Below are 25,640 nucleotides of genomic sequence, written 5' to 3' on the forward strand. Positions count from 1 at the left end.
ATTATTGTTTTATTTGAGCAGAGCCAAACACAATGGAGCCGGTATTTCTCTTGTTATAGGTGGCCAGTGTCTCCTGAAGCAGATGTTCATACTAAAAATTATTTTTCAACATTTTCTATGTAACCCTAACCCTATGAATAGTAGAATCATCAATGGATGCTCTTGTTGAAAAATGATATGCGTCCTCCAATGATGCTACATCACATAAAGCAAGTTTAGGCATGGATAAAAATGAGTTTGAGACAAACAGAAAACCCCCAGAACTGCAGATTGATTTTCGTAGTGCTTTTAGAGGCTTCTTTCCCTGTAATGGGATGTGGGATGTTATGTTTCATAAGCTTGTTATGTTTTTTAAGTATGACTGTAAATGCCATCGAGTTTGTAGTGTGCCCAAAGCTGTTATTACCTTCTATATTTAGGTTTATATTTTGACATTACCGTCTTAAGAAGGATCACGAAGCATGAAACGTGACATCAGAAATACTAGTTTGTGGGAATAAGAGGTGATTCTCTTCATTTTCACATGTTTACACTAAAGGTGTTATGCTCATTGTTTAGGATTAGAAAATCATATTCACAAAATATGAAGGCCTTTGTGCCAAGAGATGGTACAGATATTTTAGAGAGATGTCTTCTGAGTTGTAGCTTTTTGCACTGAAATATCTAAACACATCTGTTAGAACATCTTTAATGAGTCGATTTCTCACATATTTTTGCTGGGCAAATACATGTATTGTACACGTTCGTCATGCTTGCTCGAACCTTCAGAAACACCCTCTCATTTATGGTTTGAGGGGAATAGCAAAAGAAGAATTGATTTTTCCAACAAAAACAACAGTAATACAATGTGAATACAGTAAGAGACTACTTCAGTTGCATACATGTATGTGGAAATAAAGGAGATCAAAGTAAAGTGTGATGTTATTGTTATTTCTATAGGTGGTGAAGGAACTAGATGAAATATTTATTTTCTTGCTTAGGCGATTTTCTGACAACTACAACAAAATTGAATAAGTGAAATAATAATGATGACACGACAATAAAATATAAATATTTATTATTGATCTCTAAAAACAGGTTGTCTTGTTAAAATGTAAGTGTCCGTCAAGTTAGGTAATTCAGTCCGGAACTAAAGAAATCCTGCCAGCAGAGGCGGGGGAATGAAATGCAGTGAACGCTCAACGGAAGTTGAGGGACGGTTGCAAGCTTTAATGAGGGGCGAGCTCAGATACTAAATTAAACTTGAGAATTTGACGTTTCCTGCGAATTAATCCCCCCTTCCCTACTTTATGGCTTCCAGTTCCAATATGGACATAGAGGGCGCGACCCAGCACCTTCGGGACATCTTAAAACTGGATCGTCCCGGTAATTCGGCCGGTAAGTTGCCGGGGAAGGGAGCAGCTAGGCCGCGGTGCGATGATGCTGCGCAGCGCTTGATTTCAGCGCGAGCCACCTGACTATAGTGGCTCAAAAACGCGGGACAACGCTAACTAGATTTTATAAGTGGCAAACATTATTATTTTGTGTAATATTGTGATTGACTAAAAGGGGGTAACGTTAACGTAGCAAATAAGGGCTACACTCCTGCTGGCGCAGCAGCAGCTTTGCTCAGACAGAAAGTGTTGAGTGTTAACAAATGTCATTCAAGAGTCTAAAGCACTTCATATTTATCACTATGCGGTGACTTGATATAACCGTGACCACAACAAACTTTTTTTTAATAGAATTTGAGAGAAGGCATGTATTTTTTTTTTTAGAAACCTAGACAACTTTTTGTGCATCATCGCTACGGGGTTTCTGCAGGTCTTAAAAAGTCTTAATTCATTCTTACACAAACGAAGGCCTTAAAAAAGGGCTTACATCAAAACAGAGTCTTGAATTCATAAAGGCATGGAATTAAATGTTACACGCACTATCTACACGTTCTTAAATCAAGATATATTCACTGGAGAAGCAAAATGTAAAATCAAGTCTTGAAAAAAGTGAGGAGATGCTTAAACCAAAACCAAATATCGGTCAATGAGTGATGAAAACTTCCCTTTGAATTAAGTTGGTTTTTCTGATCCCACACTGGCAGATATTTGTTCTTGTTTTAATTATAAAATCACTTCATTTTGATCAATTTCACAGAAAGCAAGTCTTAATATCTTTGCTTCTCCTGAATGTAGGCCTATCTTGTTTTAAGAATGTTTAGATCTTTTTTTGTACTGGAAAACAAGACAACAACACAGATAAAGAACATTTTTCTTTTCTTTTTCTCCCAGAAGGTACAGTAAACATTGTCTATATTCTAGTGATTGGGAGCAGAGTGATTCAAGCTTGGTTTTTTTTTTTTGTAAAAAGAATTAAGTAGTAATGTATACCTGTTGGAAGTTGTATCTTCAACACATGTACATAGGTTTATCAATAGGAGTGGAAATCAAAATATCTGTCAAGCATAGATGGTAATTCATATTGACATGTTTTGGAAGTAATTTTAGTAAGAGTCAGAGGATGTACAGGTGCATTTAAGACTTGATTTATCAATCAAATAATTCCACAGATTCCTCTTTGGTAGAGAGCCAGAGAAATCTGTCTTTCAATGGAGAGTTGAATGGAGTTTTTGGAGCGGATATTATGAACGCAGGAGGACATGCAGAAATGGTGGAGCCGACTTCTCACAACTCAGACAAACTCAATGGACAGGACACACAGACCATGTATGTATTTGCTGTCATTAAACATTAATTGTATAATATTATTCTCATTCCTTAGCAAACCATTATTGTTATGATGACATTATTTTTCTATGATCTGTATTTTCATTATGTACTAAACTTAAAATGGTTTGTTATAATATTTACACTACTGAAAGAAGTCTCACGTTCACGAACGCTGCATTTATTTGATTTAAAATACATGGAAAAACTATGTGAAATATTACAATTTAAAATAACTGTTTTCTATTTTAATATATTTTTTAAATGTAATTCTTTCTTGTTATGGCAAGCTGAATTTTCATCATCATTACTCCAGTCTTCAGAGTCACGTGATCCTTCAAAAATCATTCTGATATGCTGATTTGATGCTCAAGAAACATTTCTTATTATTATCAATAGCTATGTTTCCATCCACCTATTTTTATGTGAGTTTTGGGATAACGTATAAAAAAAGTCCATAAAAAACGTATACGGTCAATTGAGACAGATAATTTTTTTCCTGATAAGAAGACATGCACTTAAACTACTATGGAAACACATTTACTGAATAAATCCCTCGATGCACAACAAACAAGTAATAAAAACTCAGTGAGTGTTTTAGCGCAATTTTCTCACCTCATGGGATCACAACACTAAGAGATAGTAAATCTTTTCCTGGATTTTTTTTTTGTGCGTTCCCGAGATTAGACCTTCCTTAACATAATGCCAAAAACCCGAAGTCTCTAGGTGGTCTGGTTGAGGAGTAGATAGAAGTGCAAGATTGGTGCGCACAGACAGAACAGAAATCATGAGTTAACAATCGCAATTTGTCCGGTGGAAAATTGCGCTAAAAACTCATGTGACTTTGCCTCAGGATGTGATTGGATAACTGGACTAACCACCGGATCAGTTTCATTGTACAGCATCTTAATTGTTGGTTTGAATATTCTGAAATGCCTGAGCCAAAGTTTGTCATCAAAATGATTTGGTTTAATTCCCTCTCAGAAGCGTCTCACATGATTGCGTTCCCAAACCACAGCGTCCAAACGCAAGATAACATGACAGCGTTTAATCATTTATAACATAGAAAAAAAAAAAAAACTGCAAAAGAACAGCAACTTCAGTTTTTATTACAGATATTTTGCGCCAATTTACAAGAAAGTGACTATTTTGTTCTCTTGAACACATGGAATGGAAACGCTGCTTTATTTGCAGATGTGTTTTATGCGATATTCCAATTTTACACACAAGTTACATTTGCATCTTTGGATAGAAACAATAGCTAATGTGGAAAAACATTGTTGCTTAATATTTTTGTGGAAACCGTGATGAAAAGAAAGTTCAAAAGAACAGCATTTATTTGAAATTGAAATCTTTTCTAACATTAGGTTTAGGTTATGCCTTATATGTCACTTTTGATCAGTTTAATGTTTGAACGTTAGTCTGTTGAGTATGTTTTTTTTAAAAGATATTTCATAAGTCTGTTTTTTGTACCAGCTGCCTTTCAGGAGATGATGAGTCCACCTGTGTCTCCATCAGAGCAAACAATGTGGAAATTGTGTCCAGCCGTGACTCTAGTATTGACAGTAAGGCTCGTGGTAGCAACAAGGTGTGTAAATTAATGAACTTGTACAAAACTGTATTTCTTATTAGCAGTTCAGGGTTTCACAGTCATGGAAAACCTGAAAATATGAGGAAATTACCAGGCCTGGGTCTTTAATCTTTAAAGTCATGGAAATTTCTAGTCAATAAATCTTCCAGCTAGAAAATTATTTTTTAAAACTCTATAAATTGATATTTAAAAACTAACTATTGGGAAACTCGTAACAATTAATAGGTCAAAATATGTAGAAACCCTGGAAATTTGTTTTATTCTCTGAATATTTTCCTTGTGACTGTCTTACAGGTTAAAATACAGCCAGTGGCCAAATATGACTGGGAGCACAAGTACTACTATGGCAATTTAATTGCCGTGTCCAACTCATACGTGGCTTATGCCATCAGAGGTCGGTTTGCACACTTTTCTGTTGCTGTCTTTGTACATGGCTCATTTAGCACACTCCTTTGAATAAAATGTTGATGGGATTCAAATGAATGGTTTGTAATTGTTTATCGCTCACAGGTGCAAACAATCATTCTATGATCCGCGTGCTGCAACTGGGCTCGACAGAGCGTTCGCTGCTGAAGGGCTTCACCGGTGCAGTCACAGACCTTGCCTTCGCCCACTTGGACTCCACCCTCTTGGCCTGCGTGGATGAGGCTGGAAACATGTTCATTTGGCAGCTCACTAGTCACAACAGCAAAATACAGTATCCTCTGAAGATGGAAATTTACTAGATTTTTTTATGTTTGTTAAAAAAAAAATCACAAAAACAGGAGGTTAATGAGATACCCGAAGGTTCGAGACCACTAATGATGTTTTAAAAATTAGCATGATCATTGTCACAAATATACCTTAAAAATAATATTAAAGGTATTGCGAAGGATTTTCTTTTTCCGGGTGGATCATCAAGACTATTGGTCCTCCTAAGTGTCAATCATTCTGGTGATATGTTTACGTAAGGCCGTCGTACGTGCTCGTGCACACGATTCACACGATGGCGTACGCTCAAAACACAGGTTGGGCTTCCCACTGATGCCTCAGTCGCGAAGTTTCTACTTGACAGGTAAAGTTTGGCATGCTATTTGGAGAAATCCATTTAAAATCACTGCTAGTAAAAGTTCATGTAAGCTATGATTAGCTCGTGCATGCTCTCTCGTGCACACGTTTAATAGGCGTTCCCTCTCGGGAGCAGGTAGAGTGTTGCGCATGTGCATTTTTTCAAAAAGTGGAGAGGGCGGTTCTTTTCTAAAATTCGGGAAAATCCTCCGCTATACCTTTAAATATTTCCTTTTCATTTTATATCACAACTTTCTCCTAAAAATCCTAAATATGTCTTTTTTTTCAGGTTTAATTTAAAAAAAATCTGGATTCACATGTATTTGTAGTAAAAGGTTCACTTAGGTCCACTTTTGATATTCTACTAACTATAAGTAACTTTACAGCAACTACATGTCAACTAACTCTCATTAGAGTATTAGTAGACTGGTTAGGGTTCAGGTAAATTAAATAAATTGACATGTAGTTGCAAAGTTATTTATAATTAGTAGAATATATGTTGTGGGACCATCACAATAAAGTGTTAGCAGATATTAAGCAGACAGTCTACTAATACTTTTAGAGTTAGGTGACATGTAGTTGCAAAGTTAGTTATAGTTTGTAGAATATCTAAAGTGGACCAATGAAATAGTATTATGCTAGTATTACCTAGTAAAATGCTAATAATAAGCAGGTGAACTGTGATATTTTTCTTTAACATCGATGTCTCTTAGAGATGAAGTGATCGTTCACATCCACAGGCCTGAGGACACTCCACTTAATTCCAACCGCAGACTCATCTGGTGTCCCTTTATCCCAGAAGACAATGATGAGAACCCGGAGGATGCGTGTCAGACATTGGCACTGCTTCATGAAGACAGAGTATGTTTTTTTTGTTGATTTTTTGTGTGGAATTTGACAGCTTCATAACTTTCTTTCTGAAATGTCACCATATTATTAGATTTAAAATGTTTTTAACACTATTACTCTCTTAACTGGATTTTTGCTTGTACTTGTAGGCTGAGGTTTGGGACCTTGACATTCTCCGATCCAATAACAGCTCATGGCCTGTGGATGCCACTGAACTGAAAGAGGGGTTTATCACCATTAGAGGACACACAGCAGTAAGTCCTGCCATCCTTAACCTGCAGTGCTGTATTAACTAATTAAGAAATGAGACAGATTTAATGTAATCAATGGCACATACATTTATGTACTTATGTAGTGTCATGTTTATAATTAAACATTACTTTTTCTGTGCAGCGCATTAGTGAGGGAGCACTGTCCCCTGATGGCACTGTCTTGGCCACAGCAAGTCATGATGGATATGTAAAATTTTGGCAAATCTACATTGAAGGACAGGACCAACCCAGGTACATGCTTGAGACATTATGAAATTGAACACATTGTAAAAATTGTAGGTCTGTAAGCTTTTTTGGTAACACTTTATTTTAGTGTCCTTGTTACACGTTACATGTACTTACCATAGTACTAACAGCAAATTATGCATACTTACATGCAACTAACCCTCAACCAAATCCTAATCCTACCCTAGCCCTATAGTAAGTACATGTAATTGTTTAATATTACTCAGTACTTAAATATATAATTACAATGTAACAATGACACCTTAAAATAGGGTATATGTCGAACGTCGCATGACGAAACCGGAACCCTGGTCTCATTGCATCCGCTTGTCATAGAAAGTGTTAACAGCCGTATGAACTGACGCCGATATCTATGAAATTTTAAGGTAATCAGCTAACCTACCTATCTCACTTTGTTATTGCCGTTTTATTCTATTTAAATATCTAAACGTTAGTGTGAAGATTTTTTTTTTTTTTTACTTTTAAATATCGATCTTCACATGCGAGGGACATTGGTTATGATCATCTTTGCTCGCCCCTTTTAAGTTATCTTGAGTAAAACAGTAAAAAAATGCAAGAAGCACATACAAAAGACCTGAACCGGAAGCGATGCGTTCTGTTTTCCGGTTTCGTAATGCGACGTTCGACATATACCCTATAAAGTGACCCCATTTTTAATTTAAGAAATGATTACTTATTCAGCAAGGATGCCTTCATTTGATTAAAGGGCATTTATAATGTTACAAAAAGATTTATATTTCAAATAAGTGTTGGTCTTTTTACAAAAATATTAAGCAGTACAATTGTTTTCAACATTGATGATAGAATCAAAATATACCAAAAATTCAGATAAAAGACCAGAAATGTTTTTTGAGCACCAAATCAGCATATTGGAATGGTTTCTGAAGGATCATGTGACGCTGAAGACTGCCGTAATAGCTTCTTCATGTAGCTTTCATGTATTTTCCAAATAAAGTAGGGTAGGCAATTATTTTTATAAATACTTTTTGTTATACTGGTTGAACCTCTCTTTACATCCTGATAGCAATCAATAATAGAAGTGGACTCAATTTTAAAACATGTACATATATCTTCTGTGGAAGTCTCAGGACCAAAAAATGTTCGTCCAATCATTGCATCCTGTCATATGTATTTCCATACCTCCATACCCTGCTCGTGAACACATCACGTCATCATCAGCACGTTCAGTAAAGCTATGCAGAGTTGTAGACAGAAAGTAACCAAGCGTCACAAACAAACAGCAGCCATCTTCTACAGTTCCTCCTGGACCAAAACAAGCTTATGCTGCGCTCACGCCAAGTCGTGATTACCGTAATTACGAGATAGCAACCTGTGATGTTCTGGTTATGCCCTCAGACTCAGATTTATGCTTTTTTCTGGCAACACTGTCAATACCAAAATTAATCTGCAGCAGACAGGTAGCACAAGTCAGAGCTCTACAAGTTGTTTACATTCATTATTATTGTAATGTTTTGTGCTTTGAGACCAGGGGATAATTTAACACTGTCTCTCGTTTCGCGTCTCGTCAGACTCTGCCCTAGTTGTGTTTGTTCATGTGTTTTGGAGGATGCTTGGCTTTAGAGAGCGGTCTGAAGGGAGAGTGGGATCTTATGCTTTCAAAGCTAGCTTGCTATTGCTAGCCTCTCCGAAATTGCTTACCCTACCTTTAATGAAACATTTATTGCGTCTAGTTTTCAAGGGAAAAAATATCTGTACTACTAATATACATTTATATTATTAAATGTATATAGTAAACTTATGCCATTTGATATTTAAAGAGGTCATATGATGGTTCTAAAAAGAACATTATTTTGTGTATTTGGTTTAATGCAATGTGTTGTCGTGGTTTTAGGTTACAATTTTATTTGACAATTTTTGTCATTTTACACAATGTACATTATTGTTGCTCCTCTATGCCCTGCCTTTCTGAAACGCATAGATGTTTACACAGCTCATCGTTCTGAAAAGCGCGGTGTGCTCTGATTGGCCAGCAATCCAGTGCATTGTGATTGGCCCGAAAACCTTAAGCATGTGATGGAAATGTCACGCCCGTTACCATATTTGGATCATCAGCTCCCAAAGAAATAATGACAGGTGATAATGTCAGCACTACCATATCAATTTGAGCCCAAATCTGATCGGGAAATGCAGATGACCAAGCTGATCGATCAACTTTGCTTGTTTGAATAGTCAGTAGCAAATTCTTAAAATATGAAAACATACTTACAGGCTGTGTGAGTCAAAGCACCAGACTGTACATGCAAATATGGAATTGCTTTTTGGAATCAGCCTTTGTGCACTGCCGCCTTGTTCTCTCGCAGGTTCTGGAAACAGTCTTCCGAAAAATGTGCAGCACACAGTTGAAAATTTTAGCTGTACTGTTCTGGAACCGTGTTGTAAATAAAGCTTAAGCACTGTTTTCTAATTGTCGTCTTTTGGAAGGCCAAACGAAGTAGTTTGGATTTGCAACAAAAAACACAGTGTTTCCACGTCATGGCTGCGCCAGCAGCAACAATAATACGGCGATAATAAGTTACCCCACCTTTCTTTGCATACATTTGGGCGGTGTTATGAAACTCTGCCCCCACATACTGACGTAGATTTTATGGGGGAGTGTTTGAATGAAGCGTTTTAGGAAGGTTTGGCTAAGCCTTAACCTTTATAAAGAATATCTCTTAAGGTTTAACACTTTGAGCTTTGTAACTCTGCAGATCTTATACTTGCGCTAACAGCTAAATAACACACTAAAGAAAAACGAAAACATGAAATCATCATATGACCCCTTTAATATGTAATCATACTGTTAATAATAAAAATGAGTATTAACAAGATTTTTCCTCTGAAGCCATCCTGTAATTAAATCGATAACCTACAGTCTGGTAATAAATGCAAGTAACCTTGCTCCTTTTGTAGATGTTTGCATGAATGGCAGCCACATAATGGACGGCCCCTTTCCTGCCTGCTCTTTTGTGACAACCACAAGAAGCAAGACCCTGAGTGAGTCTCAAGTTCATTTAGTCTTCAGTGAACGCAATTACATTTTTGTCACTCTGGGCTTTAACTGTCTTTGCTGTTGTCTTTACTCTTTGAAATTGTGTGTCTTAGACACGTGCTGTATATCTTTGAACATAAAACCATTTTTGTTTTTCTGAAGAGTTCCGTTTTGGCGATTCCTGATCACTGGAGCTGATCAGAACCAGGAGCTGAAGATGTGGTGCACAGTGTCATGGACCTGCTTACAAACCATCAGGTCTGTTCTTAAGCTAAAAGCTGTAATTGAACTATGGAGCTTGCATAATCAATAGAGGTGTTTATATTTTTAATTGTTATATGCCCTTAGTTGTTCAAGCTTAAAAGGTTAGTTCACCCCAAAATGAAAAAATGGTCATCGCTCACCCTCATGTCGTTCTAAACCTGTAAGTCATTGGTTCATCTTAGAAACACAAATGAAGATCTTTTTGATGAAATCTGAGAGATTTTTATCCCTCCATTGACTGTCCACGCAACTACCACTTTGTTGCTTTGTTCATAAAGAGAATGTAAAACTAATCCACATGAATCAAGCAGTTTAGTCAATTTTCTGAAGATACTGGGTTGTTTTATAGGATGAACAAATTGAATTTAGGCTTTTATTCACATAAACATTTATCATTTAACATAAACAGAAGCTCAACCGTTCATGCTTGACACGTGAGAACAAACCTCATTGGTTCTTGCGGAAGCTCAAACGTGCTGCGTAACATACAAGAATGAAACTCATTGGATCTTGCTTCATTGGATCCATTCTCAAGCTTCCGCTTACCATTTCTAATGTGTGTTGATGAATGTTAAGTCTAAATTCAATGTTCATCATATAAAGCAATCATGTCTTTTCTGAAAATTTGGACTAAACCACTCAATTCATAAGGATTAGTTTTACGATCTCTTATAAACTTTTTGAAGTGACAAAGTGGTAGTTGTGTAGACTGTCAATGGAAGGACCGAAATCTCAGATTTCATTAAAATATATTAATTTGTATTTCAAAGATAAACAAAAGTCTTACAGGTTTGGAACGGCATGAGGGTGAGTAAATGATGACAGAATTTTTATTTTTATGGTAAATTAACCCTTTAAGCATAAAACTTTCGCCTATACCTTAAGTCTATGGATGTGATCTAAATATGAGTTTTAGAAGAACTGTTCATTTGTGTTTCAGGTTTTCTCCAGATCCATTTAACAGCAGTGTGCTACCCAGCCTGAAGGCCAGTTTGGACCTGTCTGCAGAGTTTCTTATCCTTAGTGATGTTCAGAGGAAGGTCAGACTCATTATTTTATATTTCATATTTAATGCCCACATGTCTTGTTTACTCACTCTCATGGCGTTCCAAACCTGTATGATTTTCTGTCTTCGGTTGAAACCACAATTGGTTATTCTGCAGAGTGTCCATGTTGCTCATTTCCATACAAATTAAGTTGTTATTCACTGAAACAGTAGCGGTTCTAGCTCATATGGCGCCCTGGGTGAATACGGTGGCTGAGAGAGCTGAACGTGCTGCAACTGAAGAAAATGCAGGCAAATAAAAAAAGAACACCAAATAATTCAGTTTGACAACACATTCTGCAAATACTCACAATGCAACCAAATACAGAAATGCGCTGCAAATAGCACAAAGCTCAACATGTTGCAACTGAAGAAAACGCATGCAAAAGAAAAAACACCAGCAAATTAAGAAAACATCTTTCAGTTTGATGACACATGTGCTGCAAATACTCACAACGCAACTAAATACAGAAAAGCGCTGCAAATAGCACAGACCACAACTGAAATGTTTCAAGGGTACCCAATCAAGTGACTAGCCTGTTTATTGTTCAATATCTACTGTTGTCGATGACCTGAAATGTGAGGGTTTGTTTATTTTAACATCCTGATCGTATGTGCGTAGAGTATTTGATAGCATAACACTGTTTTCAGGTTTGACTGTAATGTTGACATAATTGCAAAAAACAAAACAAAAAAACTTCAGAATAAAAAAAAATGCTAAAATGTACAAATTGCTAAACAAATTGTTGTTATAATGATTTTATAATGTCAAAGCATAAATCTGAATGAAAACTTGGAAATGGTATATGAGCTATTGTGTAATCCTCTGCTGCCATCTAGTGGCTGTAGTTGAAAATTCATGTTATTTTAATTTTAAGTGTTTGTTTTCCAGTAGAGGACTAGCCTGGGTTTCCCCACTGCCTTGCTCGCAGCGCGATTTTATTCACGCTGCTAGGCAGTCTGGACACCATGGACCAAATTTTCCCCTGAAAAAGGGAACCAATCACAGAACGGGGAGGGAGCAGCAAGACTATGACGACACCGAAGCAGTTTGTTTGTTTATAACAAACGACAATCGACGTTACCTTCTACCCTCATGTTTATCTTGCACAAACGGTAATATTCGTTAAACGCCATCGTGTACAAATAAATCTTTGACCCATCGTCTTTTTCCTCGTCGAATTTCTGTCACTCTACATACGTCATCTGGTATGATTGAAGCAATTGGCTATGAGCTACATACAGGCGCATTTGATAGACATTCATAGCGCCCAATAAACGGCTCTGGGCATTCGTAAACCACGCCTCAAATACGAGAAAATGTACACGTGGTTCCCAGACCAAGTCTCAAATGAGACTTGGTCTGACGTTAGCCAGGCTAGTAGAGGACAGCAATCTTCTACTAAACCATGGCACATTATTCATGTTATCACCATGAATGAAATTGAGAAATGTAGGTCTTTTTAAAGTGAATTTTTTCAAAAAATAATTTTGCTGTTTTATATAAATGTATATATTTTAATTCTTACAAATTGAGGGAAGTAAAAAAATAAATAATAATAATTCCCCAAACCCACACAACTGTACAGTAAAAATATTAATAAAATTAGTGATATTACTTTTGTTTAAAAAAATTGTTACAAAAACTTTTCTCTGTTTACGTAAGTTTGTAGACTGAAAAATGAATTTTGTTGCCCTATGTGTAATAGCATAGCAAGCAACATAGCAATGTTTTATTATATATTTAAATTTACACTCATAATAATACGAGGCTGCATACATTTCGCTTTCGCGAGACTATACATTTCGCTTACCCATACAGACTACTACGTAGCCAGCGATCACATTTAAACAGTCTTCAGAGTCCAGTAAAGAGATGTGAGCTTACTGGTAGCCCTTTTGATCTTTTCCCTTTCCCATAAGTTTTAATTCCGTGATTCTTTAGCGATTTCTTCTTTCTTCTGCTGCTCTTAGCTGCGTTGCAAACCTGAACAAACTCGCTCCGCTTCTATTGTCTCAAGGTTTCTGACGTGTGCTACTAATTAATCTAATTTCGCTCACCTGCTGAGGCGCGCTGCGGAGGCCGCTGTCACATGCACCCGCACGCAGACACACCTCCCGGCAGATCGCCGCAACACATACCTTTGTCACATGTTTCCCCTCTTTTTCCTAATTTAGGCTCCTGGCTTAGACCTTTTTTTCTTATACATAATTTCAATTTGTGTTGATTTAGAACTTATCCCGCTTTCTCTACTGACGTCACTTCAATGGAAGCCCTGAGGTGACTTAAAACAACTCCCGCTCCTCCTCACTTCTGAGTGAGAGTACTTTTCCGGGCGCACACACCAAATCCCGACCAGGGGTGCGTTTCCCAAAAACGTTGTTTGCCAACTATGGTTGCAAGTTCCATTATTGGTAATGACAAAATTTGAGACCGTAGTAGGCTTTGGGAAACACACCCCAGGTTAATTCCCACACTGTAATTCCCATGCCTTGTGCCACCTCCGTAAAGATGTCACCCTGGGCGATTACCCATGTCGCCCATGCCTAAATCTGCCACTGCACTGAAAAACTCTCCCTCTGATGTAGCTCTAAAATGTTATTTATTCAAATGGTTAGTCTTTTGGAAATATTGACATCAAACCTGATGCAAAACATCTTCAAATACCAATTGTGGATGGGACATGGGAGATATTCTTGAATCTAATAATTGTCTCACACCAGAAAATACTAAAATTAGGTCTGTCTGCAGGTTTTTGGAGTTTCAGTTATTTTAGGACAGGTAGAAAGACAAATAGGAAGTATAAAAGCAAATTAAAAGCATGGTCAACTATCTAACTCCAGCATGTGTACTGTTTAATGGGATTCTTGAGCTTAGGTCAATGTTGCTATTACAACAAGCAAACATTGACATTGTGTAAGTAAATAACTGGTTGTTTATTAGCAGCTGATTTTGGGTTGTGTGTTTGATATGTAGGTGTTGTACGTCATGGAGCTGCTACAGAACCAGGAAAAAGGCCGTGCCAACTTCACTGCGGTTTCAGAGTTTCTGCTTACATATCCTGTGCTCAGCTTCGGCATACAGGATGTTGCCCGTGCACGACTGCGACACACTGAAGTCCTTCCCCCTGATGAGGAAAGTGAAAGCATGACAACAGGTCCGTTCCTCCCTTATTTTAATGCCTGCTTTGCGTGTGCAAATGTTTAGTCTTGCTGTAAGATGAGTGAAGATGCGTTCAGATGACGCTTATAATGATAATACTGTTGCATTTTAATATCTTCTCACAGAAGGAAACCAGGGACCCTCAGAGTCCAAATCAGGAATCCAGATTAAACTCTACTGTGTGCATACAAAGTGAGTTATTTACATACAAAAAATATCTCTTGATGGTGGCATGAGATTTGTATTCAGATATTCATAACACTCTTATGCCTACAGATCACTACAGGATGTGCAGATCTGGTTCCAGCCCAATCAGGGGGCCTCATCCTCCATTTTCATGCCTCAGTCTAGATCACAAGATGGCTTTGGTGAGTCTGGAAAGTATACTATTATTTTTTACATATGTTTCCGAGACCGTCACTACTGAATCTATGCTATGGCAAAAGAAATGTATTTTACCCAAATTATGGTCTGAATTAATTAAGGTGAGGAAAACATCATTGCTTTGTGTGACTTGTTTTTTATATATCTTATGTATTTAAATATACATATTTTTTATTTTATTTTTAAAATTTAAATGTCAAGCATTTTCACAATTTATTTTTTTTCATTCCCCCAGGTTTTTCTGACCCGCTGTCTGATCTGAATGTGGAGGCAATGAGCTCTGATAAGGAGTCTGGGGACAGTGGATCACAGAATGACCTGAGTAAAATTCTGCCGCTTCCAAGTCCAGCTGACTTCATGAGTCCAGCCCCATCAGTCTTGCCCAAACTCATGACCCCGGACGCCTTTATGACGCCCAGTGCTTCTGTAAGCCTTTAATATTACAGATTCATCATTAGGTCGCTTCAGTGATGGTAATCATTTATCTTTGCTCTCTTGTTTTTTCAGATGCCCGCCTCTCCTGGCAGCAGTGCAAGCAGCCTGACCATAGTCACGGCCATGAGCAGCTCAGACAACGGTGCAAGGTGGGAGATCAACTAATTTTTGTCAAGTTTTCTTTTTCTTTTTTTATGAAACGTTTTTACCCTCTTCATTTTCATAAGTGTTTTGTTTTTTTGAGACTTGGATTTCACTGTATGAATTACACACAGTGTACAAAAGTACACGTTAGAGTGTAAAATGTGGGGCCCTGTCACACACTCGTATGCATTGCTCAATTTTCTTTCTTCCAGGGGTGGAGATGATCTGACCCAGAGCCCTAAAATGCCTGTCGAATGTGGCAACACTAGCTTGAATCTGAGTGCCAGCGCTGGCAGTTCAAGATCCAACTCCATCCTTATCTCAGGCCTTGGGGAAAACATCCAGGTATTAATGGACATGGTAAATTGCATTTAGTAATATATTGTCTATTAGTGATCGTGTATAAATGTGACTTTGTAAACTAAGACTTTTTTTTTTTTTTTAAAGAAATTAATAATGTTATTTAGCAAGTATGCAATAAATTGATTCAAAAGTGACAAGACTAGGGCTGCACAATTAATCGTTTTTTATTAATGTGCAGCTTGTCAGTGAAGCACAGCTCTGTGATCAGTAGTAGATGCTGCTCCATCAGAAAGCCATAGGGGGTCGGCGCTGATAGCCTAGTGGTTAGCGCACTGACATATGGCGCAATGCGCCTCTGGCCGACCCGTGTTCAAATTTGATGTCCTTTGCCGATCCCGCTCCCCTCTCTCCACTCAACGCTTTCCACTGTCTTATTTGCAAAAAAAGAAAAAAGAAAGCCATTGGGCGCTTGTGCAGAAACTCCAAAAATGCCCTGCAGAAGTAGAAGTTGCTTTTTCAAATGCACATAATAAGCGACGTTATAAACGTTTCAGATGGAGCAGCATTTGCTACTGATCACAGAGCCATGCTTCACTGACAAGTAGGGCTGGGTGATATGGCCAAAAAAAATTATCACGATAATTGTTTTATATCAGTCGATATCAATAATTATCATAATAAATGTCAAATCTTTATTTCTTTCCAGTTTAAAGGCAGATTTTTGCTCCCAAGTGAAAGTTGTGTTAATTGTGGTTTTAAACTACTCATTATTGTCAGAACATATCATGACAAACACTTGCCAAACGGGTGAACATTTTACAAATCTGAGGTAGAACATTCAAATATTTGTAATTTTTCCTTAAAAGAAATATCTTTATTGGAAAATGTATTTCTTAGTTCCTGCATGTGCTAATGGGGGATATTGTTTCAAGTCTTGAAACAGGTTTGTGTTGCCTGACTTTGATGGCACGTATCTTAAGCACAGTTTGCAGTGCAGGCTGCAATATTAATATTACATGTTTTGTCTCGAAACGCATATTTGACAGTGAGTTGACAGTAGTATTAGCTTGAGTAAGTATGCAGATTTACTATGTAAAATTTATGTTCATTAAGAAAAACAGTAACATCTGTTAAAAAAAGAAATGTAACGACCTCATTTTTATTTGGCAAAATGTAATATTCTGACCATTGGTCATTATCAGTATCATGCATTTAGATCAAGATGCACATCAGTAATGTTTTATAATAAATGTCCTAATTAAACTAAGGCCTAATCCTGGCTTAATCTAAGCCCTGTTTGTGAAACCAGGCTATACATTTCTTAATTTGATCCTAAACTTGAATGGTGGAGTAAATGCTTATGCCATTACTGTCCATCTGAACAAATCAGATTAGATTTCAGCACTCACAAAATGACAGCTCAGACTGTCAGTCCTTTAGATCTGATGTAAATGAAAAACTCATGTAACAATTCTTCTGTTTATCTGGCATCCCTCCTTCCACTCTTCCATTTAAAATCCCCATCCGTTTAGGGTTTCTCTCCCCCACTGGTGCTTTCTCCATCCCTACTGCGAGAGGCCTCTCTGCTCTGCGAAGCTGCTCCTTACTCTCACAGACTTCCCCTCCCTTATTTCCCATCTCCTCCACAGGTTTCCTCTCCAAACCCTCCTCTCTCCCTGGATCTCCAGGCCATAGATCCCATGATTGTCCCTCAGGCCTCTCCGACCAGAGCTCGGTCTCCGGATGTTATTTCCTCTGCTTCTACGGCAATGTCCCAGGACATCCCCGAGATCGCCTCGGAAACCCTGCAGAGAGGACTGGCCAGTGCCGCTGCTGACTCAGTCTCCGTCCTGCATTCTGACAGCATGGCTTCAGCCGCATCGGTCCTCCACCTGCTGTCTCCGAGAGCCCGGAGCAGTGCTGAGCACAGTTTGCTGCCTCTCGAATTGGGTGCAGCATCTGTAGATGGAGAACAAAGACTCAATAACACACCCTCCCTACTAGAGACGGCTCTGTCACAGGAGAACGCTGTAGCGGTTGGAGGTTCTTGTTCTGACAGCAGCGTGAACCATGCGTGGCCCGCAGCACCCGATATCACACGAGAGACTCGCAACAGCCTGAGAGACAATGGTTTGGGAGACTGGTGAGTTGGTGTTCTATAATATATTATATACAATAATATGTAATAAAATATCATTTGTATTAGTGCTGGGCGGTATGACCAAAAATCCATATCACGGCATTGTTAAAAGTTATACCGGTTTCACGGTATACGACGGTATATTTTATTTCAAGCATGACCACATTTAACCACATTTTCTACTGATTGAGAGAGGAAATACTGCAGTAGATTGACTTAGAACGCCCTATTTTACTGTCATGAGTGAATATTATTGAAAAATTCCACATTAGTATTAATACAGGTTTGCAAGGTTGTGCCAGCAGGAGGCGCTTTAGGAACGGCAGAAACAGCAGTTTCCCCAGTAACGGCTGTACACAAAGCAGCAGCGCTCATAAACACTGCTTTTTTTTAGGAAAGATAAAGAAAGATTCAATTGAAATAACATCGAAACTTTTCCAAAGACCGTCAGTTCACTTCAGATACATTCATATAAAAACACCCGCGCCGCGTTTTGACTTTTAAACGTGCAATGCTCATGTTTATTCAACGATGTCAATGCCAACCACTAATTGATTTTCCAAAAGGCTGTGTTGATATTGTGAACTAATGTATGGGAAACACTGTAATATTTGACAGCTATTAATTATAGTTTAACCTATCCATCTTCACCGTCATGTTTAGAAACACGTACAGCTTTGCCCTGTGCCCTGAGAGGGACTCTCTCAAACAGTGAGAGCCGCGTTCCGATCGTTGTTAAAGCGTCATACACCGGTATTACGGTATATTAGAAATTCATATCATGATAAAAATTAACACTGGTAGTCAGTATGAACCGGTATACCGCCCAGCACTAATTTATGTATATATTTTTTTTTCATCTGTTTTGTGATTTTATATTGATTTAATATTAACATTTAGTATTGATTTATGTTTTGAGAAATTGAGAAATCAGTGATAATATTTGATGATACAAAGCTAAAGCATTTGATAACTCTGTTTTGACTGTTTATTTCCAGCTCTAGGGAGGAAATAAAGGACAGGCACATTTCTTCCCCCTACCACAGGCGCACCTATCACCTGACTCAGAACGACAGTCAAGATGCAAGTGCAGAGCAGAGGTAAACTTTACATTTTGGAGTATCACCTGTCAGCATCCTCTGTAGCTCAGGTCCCATTACTATACTCATTTTTCATGTTTAATAAGGATCTGTTTAGTTTCTGCTGTCTGTTCATTTTAACTTTACATTTGCTTGTCATACAAGCACTTTAGGAAGCTGTAAAATGCGTGAATCTCAGATTAAGTTGTTTAATGGGAGTATTATGCCACATAATATTAACATTAACTCCAGCTGTGAAATAAATGTCTCCCCAGTTGGCTGGTAACTTAATTAGGAACAGAAACATTACATGGATTCAGTCAAATTTGTCAGAATATTAGTCTGACCTTCGCTAACAACAGTGATGTGAGCAATTCAAATCAAGGACATGCAAACCGTCTGCTAAAGAAAACCTGTCACGACTGTTAATCTTTTTTTTCCCTCTAGGAACGGTATTACAAAAACTTCCTGTTTAGTGTTCTAAATGAGTTCTGCTCTGAAATGGGATTCTGAGTTTGGATGTTTCTGTAATACGAATCCTATAATGTGTCATTTGTAGGATATTCTTCAAATTAAGCCACCAAAACGGTTTCTGTCCAGGGCTCGCAAAATCGCCTGCCCGACGTCCCGGGGCTATTGTGTTTTCCAGTCGGGCTACCAAAATGCATAACCGGCCTGCCCGACGGGATATCTGAATTAGTGTACGCGTCAGTCTTGTTATAATCAGATTCAGCACGTTCTTCATCTTTAATCCGCAGCGGCGTCGAGCAGAGCGCACATCAGAAAGAGAGGACAGGGTGTGTGTGTGTGTTCATCTGAGTCTCATTCAATGTCAGAATATTTGAGGCGACCAATCAAAACAAAGTAGGCGGGATTTATGTTCACAGAAGCTGCTGAGCGCGAATTTGAGCAGAGCGACTGACGCTTCAGTTTACAGTCAAGTGCGAGATAAGATGTAAGTAGCTAAACTAAACGTTTCACATTTGACAGTTTTTTAGGTCATAAATGTGAAACGAATGACAAAAATAATCAGGCAAACGATTTCGGTTGAAACATATACTTTTGTCGAATTTCGCCATTTTGAACTGAAAATAGGCCTATGTAACGTGACTCATGTAATGTAATAATTAGTTTACTGTCACTGTGAGGGGACAAGAAACATTTTCATCATGTTAGGCATCAAAAAATAAACTGTCTGCACACTTAAATCCTTTAAGCAAATTTAATCACCAAGCTTTCGGTCAAACGACCATCCTCAGGGCATATGATCATGTTAGGCATAAAATTAATAATGAATGTGTACATGTTGAGAATTAATATAATACAATTTGTAGCCTTCAGTAAATTAAAAAAGTTCAGCTTTAGGAGGGGAAGAGACAGGGCAAGATGAGAGAAAAAGAAAGAGTGATGGATAAGAAGTGAGAGCAGGTATTGACAAATAATCTACTGTCTGCTGACATGGTTTTAAAGCTATTGTTATCCATTTTTTGCTACCAAAAATCTGCTACCAAAATCTGAAGAGTGCCTGCCCGAAGGGCTACCAGCGATTTTGAAATTTTGCGAGCCCTGCTGTCCTTCCTGTGCAAGTAAAATCCACCTGTCCCAGACAAGAGTTAATTTTGAGCCCCCCCCCCCCAAAAAAAATCTTACACCAATCTTTTGAATGGTAGTGTGTATATTCTGAAAACCTATTTTCTTCTGCATATCTGAGCATGTCCAAACAAGTCTGAGCATGACTCAACAAACTAGTGATAAGATAATGATGTGAATATGCTAATTAAGGGTGTGTTAAGACACCTGTAGTTCAATCTACAATACCCTGAGGACAATTTTGCTGATCTCTTTTCTTTTTCACTTAGTTTTTCTTTTCCTGCTGTGATTGACAGTGATCATGATGATGAGGTTGCCAGTCTGGCCTCCTCGTCGGGGAACTGTGGCCCTCGCTCCTCTCACAGACTTCCCGTAAAGGACTGGAAAACATCACCACGCAGCTCCCCCAAGCTCAAGAGGAAGAGCAAGAAAGATGAAGGGTGAGTGAGCTGCCCTCCTTACTATGTAAATCATTCTGATATTAATGTTTCTATTGTTTAATGTGGGATTGAGTGGTGAGCCCTTTCAGCCATATAATCTGATTGTGTGACTGATTAGATCATCTTTGTTTTTCTCCCTTCCCAGAGAGTCCTCACAGTCTAGACAGATTGAGAACCAGGTAAGTCTGTTGATCCCCTGCACCACAATACGAATGCATTTCGTAGCATTTGTATTGTGTAAACCCAATCAAAATGCATGAAGGCTTGTTGTTTTCTGTCTAGTCACTGTGATTCATCATATAAATAAAACATTAATGCAATGCTAAACCATGAAATAACATGGTAAGCTCTGTAGTATGAATGTTCTACTGTGACTGCTAAGACTCTTGCAACTGTGCTGATGACAGGCATGTTTGAGTTTCATGTGTGAGGAGTTTGCTGTTGTGTTCCCAGATGAGCACAGAGGTGCAAGATGAGCTCCTGCTGATGTTGCGGAGCCAGCAGAGGGAGTTAGCAGAGCTGAGACAGAACCAACTGGACATTCTGCAGAGAGTTACCAGTCACATGGATGCCATACAGAGCTCCATCATGGCTCATATCGAGCACTCCATGTTGGCTCAGCAGGAGCAAGAACGTATCCTTCCACTAGGGGGAGACTCATAGCTAGATTAGGATTAGAGCAAAGACATCGAACGAAAGAACGATATGAAATTGGGAATTTAAACGCATGGTCTTTCATCAACAATGCTACACTGGCTTAGTAATATTGATATTGTAGCCTATCATGTTTCATGGCCACGCTCAATTTTCATGCTAAATAAACCAGAAAGATAAAAGTCCCACTCTACTGTAATTTCTAAAGAATATTAACTTTAAAATATGTCACATTACAGAAGTTAAATGTATTATGAATGGCACCACACATGAAGAAGCTACATTTCTAAGCAACTTAAATATAATCTAAGATGAAAATGAAGTCAAATCTAAACCCACTATCACAAGAAAAAGCAAGATATGAATATAATTGTTCTCTAATGCATGATCTTGTTTTTTTCACATGCATATGAACAAAAATCCCTTTCGATAGGTCGGGCCCATACTATTTGTTGTGAACTTTAACTAGCTGTTGACAGAGAGAAGAATGGAGCGAATTCTGGCTGAGGGACAAAGCCGGAACCAACAGCTCCACGACCAGCTGGTTCAGCAGCTTGTCCAGACTCTGAACAACAGTCTGTGCAACCGGCTAGACAAAGTTTTGCGTGAAGAAATGAAGAAGATCGTCCCACAGAGTGAGTGCCGATGTGCTAAACTCAAGATCTTAACTGAACTTTTTTTGTCAACGTTCAATACAGCAGAGAACATTCTGCTCTTTTTTTTTTTTTTTTTTGTCCCTGTGACATGACTGGAAAGAAGACTTTTATTTTATTTATTTGTTTATTTATTGTTTAATGTTTATGTAGAGCTTTAGTTGACCTTTTTCTTTTATGCAGCCATATCGAAGAGTCTAGAACCTGTGACTGGCCAGATGAACAGCACCATCGCTGCCAAGTTAACCGCAGTGGAAGGAACACTGAAAGAAAATGTCACCAAAGTTGTTAAGTCCAAGGTCAGTGGCTTAACGTTTGAGAATGAGCACTTAAAAAAAAAAAAAACAAAAAAAAAAAAAAAAAACAACCATTCAAACTTGCCATTTGTTAGAATATTTTTTTCCAAAGGCTGGGTTAAATACATTTCTGGCTGTAAAGAATGTTTCTCTGAAACTACAAACTGAGCAGTTCAAAAGATTGCACCAACTTCTATGCACCAGTGTAGCACTGAATAATTCATCATGGAAGACGAAACAGGCACAAACTGGGGAAAACTATAACTCCTCCAACTTTGTCCTATTCTTCCATTCACAGAACACTACAGATGCCATTGGTCGTGCTGCTGCCGAGGCCATGCAGGGCCCCATTCAGGCAGCCTACAAAGAGACCTTCCAGAGCATTGTGCTTCCTGTGTTTGAGAGAGGCTGCCAGTCCATGTTTCAGCAGATCAATGACAGCTTCAAACAGGGAACCCACGAGTGTAAGAACATCACAATAGACTTTGCTTCCAATCTTACATTTTATTTCTGCTTTTTTACGGCAATAAAAAAAATAAGCATAGAGCATATTAATGAATCTGGCAGGTTGTTGCATGCTTTTTAGGTCTGTTTTACACATCCTGCATTTGTAGCACCAGCACCAGCTAATTATTGCAACCCTTTTAATGTATTACTACTAAATGTATAATGACTTTACATTCTCCTGCAGACATCCAACAGCTGGAGACACACGTCAAGAACAGGAAACAGCGGGACCAGGATGCACGGGATCCCGTGATTGGCCAGCTGCAACAGATGATTGACACACTCCAGAATTCTCAAGACCAGCTGGCCTCCACTGTGACGGCCAGCGTGTGCTCTGATGTTCAGCATCAGCTCCACATGATCGTGGGAAAGTAAGGCTTTCCGTCACATGCATGCAGCACAGAGCCTATTCAGTATTTGTCAGAAATCAATATGAGGAATTCTCTTTCCCCTTGTATGCCTTCCCATATATATATATAATATATGTATTATATATATAAATTTTGTTTCAGATTATTTATTTCTAATTTAGTAAATTATATGCTGCAATGAAGTAGAGCTGAATGATTCTGGATAAGTTTCTGAATAGGCAACTAAATAAAATGATGTAATTTACTGGAGGTTCTGACAAAATGTTATTTGCTGGTCTATTAAAAAAAATGTGAAAAAAATTGAATCAATTCTTTTTTTTTAATTCAGTTTGAATTAATAATTAAATGACTCATGCATAAAGCCTCACGTGTTTCATTATTGGATAAATCTGTTTTTGAACAAATCTCTTGAATGAATGATTCAATGACACTTTTTTTTTTTTTTTTTTTTTTTAAGCAGTCACTTGTTGCCACCGATTGGTTATGTTTGTTTTTTTTCATATATATTGTTGCCATAGTCTAATGTTGTCTCTCCTCTCTGCAGCCTGCAGGACTCAATCCTGACGCAGGTGCAGCGCATAGTGAAGGGAGAGGTGAGTCTGGCCATGAAGGAGCAGCAGGCAGCCGTCACCTCCAGCATCATGCAGGCCATGCGCTCGGCTGCAGGAACACCTGTCCCCTCCACACATCTGGACTACCAGGCCCAGCAGGCCAGCATACTGCAGTTACTACAGCAGGGCCAGCTCAACGAGGCCTTCCAACAGGTTAGTTCCCAATCGCTAGACGCATACATATGCCTGATATTTCACTCATGACATCATGCTTCTGTGTTCATGTCTTATGGGCTTTTTTATGGTCATTAGTGGTGGAATTAGATAAACTGCTATGTCATGTACGTAGCCATTTTAACACACATTTACATGCATTAAGCCAGTGGTTCTCAACCAAGCTATTTTCTTTCTCCCTCAACTATTATTTTTTTTGGAAAAGCATCAAGAACACAGATTTAGAATTTTAAAGATTGAATTTAAATGAATTAATTTAATATATGGTTTCTGTTAATACATTTCTAAACAAGTATGATTGTCAGCAAGGAATTCCAGTGGAAAGGTCTAAAAGGTTGAGAACCACTGCATTGAGCCATATGCCACTGCAAAATGTGCCACACTGTAACCGTTTGCATTTTGTGAAATGTAAGCATTTAAAGTCCACATGAAATCAATATTAGTTTTTTTGGCTTTTAGTATGAATATGTTAGTCTTACTGTTATCTATAAGCTAGTGCTCCAAAACAATGACTAAATTCACATTTAGAAGATATAAGCATTCAAAACTTAGTCAATTATGGATCAATGATTTTGATGACATCACTCTGTACTTTAGCTTCTCATCAGATTTTCTGTCCAATCAAATGCTCTCTAGAATCAAAAGTGTCCCGCCCCCTACATATAAATAGATGCTAAAACTGGCTAAAATCGGTCACTTATTCACACATTTACTATTTTCTACATGGTGAATATAATATATAGCTGTGATATAAACTAAATGCTATTGGCTATTTTAAAAGGGGGGAGGAGATGTTCGATATGTTTCATCCTGTCTTCCTGTTTCAGTGGAAATTACGTAAACACATTGAATAATGCTGCGTGTTTCAAGCCACTTGATTGGGCCTTTAAAGGGAAACCTCTTTACTAACACTTCTATGGAGTAAATCGGTAGCATTTTTGGTTACCCTCTGTAGGGTTATTGTTCAAGTTAAATGATGCAAATAGCTAATTAAGCCCAATTAATCACTAATAGCCTAATTAAGCTTTTGGGAGGAGACGTCTCAACATAAGTGCTGACAGTCAGACTGCAATAACTGTTCAGTATTCTCTTGATTTGTATTCATAACTTGTTAATTTATTACATAATTAGCATTTTCTGTCAATTTAGTGGTTGTAGAGAATCACTATAATGAACTGAACTGTTTGGTGAAATTGAACCCTTAGTTTAATACTTATTTCCACAGGTGACACAACATGGGATTTGACCTTTTACTGTCGTCTCTCTATATATGTGATCATCTTTCACAGCAACACTGTATTGTATTATTCCTCCGGGTTTTTTCCTGACTGCTTGCTGTGATTTTTCTTGCAGGCTTTATCCGCAGCAGACCTGAATCTGGTGCTGTACGTGTGCGAGACCATTGACTCTCAGCAAGTGTTCGGCCAGCAGCCCTGTCCGCTCCATCAGGCCGTCCTCCTGTCCCTCATCCAGCAGCTTTCCACCAACCTGAGCACACGCACAGAACTCAAGATCAGGTTTGTTCCCTTCAGCTCTATCAGTCAGTGCAGTCATGCTCTATACTTATCTCAAAATGTCCTTTATATAGCAGTTATTCCTTCAGCACCCCCCTTGCAGTTTCAATGCGTATGCAAAAGCATGCGGAGCACTGTGCTTTTAATGATTAAACTCTTAAGTATTTATTTATAGTC

The 25,640-nt window shown here is 38.2% G+C and overlaps 1 protein-coding gene across 2 annotated transcripts in view; it reads left to right on the top strand.

The window, feature by feature from the left end:
• The first annotated feature begins 1,169 nt into the window (after positions 1-1,169).
• Positions 1,170-25,640, top strand: part of edc4 (enhancer of mRNA decapping 4) — a 30,423-nt gene continuing 5,952 nt past the window's right edge. Inside the window, exons 1-28 of one of the 2 annotated variants that reach the window (XM_079873727.1) lie at positions 1,170-1,377; positions 2,543-2,699; positions 4,176-4,287; positions 4,585-4,684; positions 4,801-4,987; positions 6,051-6,198; positions 6,336-6,440; positions 6,580-6,689; positions 9,618-9,701; positions 9,859-9,954; positions 10,901-11,000; positions 13,983-14,163; positions 14,294-14,360; positions 14,445-14,536; positions 14,788-14,978; positions 15,060-15,136; positions 15,344-15,491; positions 17,084-17,577; positions 18,573-18,674; positions 20,540-20,683; positions 20,829-20,862; positions 21,137-21,317; positions 21,817-21,972; positions 22,174-22,289; positions 22,585-22,750; positions 22,978-23,164; positions 23,709-23,928; positions 25,303-25,466. In XM_079873727.1, the coding sequence (XP_079729853.1) occupies positions 1,290-1,377; positions 2,543-2,699; positions 4,176-4,287; positions 4,585-4,684; positions 4,801-4,987; positions 6,051-6,198; positions 6,336-6,440; positions 6,580-6,689; positions 9,618-9,701; positions 9,859-9,954; positions 10,901-11,000; positions 13,983-14,163; positions 14,294-14,360; positions 14,445-14,536; positions 14,788-14,978; positions 15,060-15,136; positions 15,344-15,491; positions 17,084-17,577; positions 18,573-18,674; positions 20,540-20,683; positions 20,829-20,862; positions 21,137-21,317; positions 21,817-21,972; positions 22,174-22,289; positions 22,585-22,750; positions 22,978-23,164; positions 23,709-23,928; positions 25,303-25,466 (4,007 nt within the window). In that variant the 5' untranslated portion in view covers positions 1,170-1,289. The remainder of the gene's footprint in view (positions 1,378-2,542; positions 2,700-4,175; positions 4,288-4,584; positions 4,685-4,800; positions 4,988-6,050; positions 6,199-6,335; positions 6,441-6,579; positions 6,690-9,617; positions 9,702-9,858; positions 9,955-10,900; positions 11,001-13,982; positions 14,164-14,293; positions 14,361-14,444; positions 14,537-14,787; positions 14,979-15,059; positions 15,137-15,343; positions 15,492-17,083; positions 17,578-18,572; positions 18,675-20,539; positions 20,684-20,828; positions 20,863-21,136; positions 21,318-21,816; positions 21,973-22,173; positions 22,290-22,584; positions 22,751-22,977; positions 23,165-23,708; positions 23,929-25,302; positions 25,467-25,640) is intronic. The other variant, XM_079873728.1, reaches the window with a different exon arrangement.

The sequence above is a fragment of the Squalius cephalus genome (genome assembly GCF_949319135.1).
Source record: "Squalius cephalus genome assembly, chromosome: 6".
Taxonomy (NCBI): Eukaryota; Metazoa; Chordata; class Actinopteri; order Cypriniformes; family Leuciscidae; genus Squalius; species Squalius cephalus.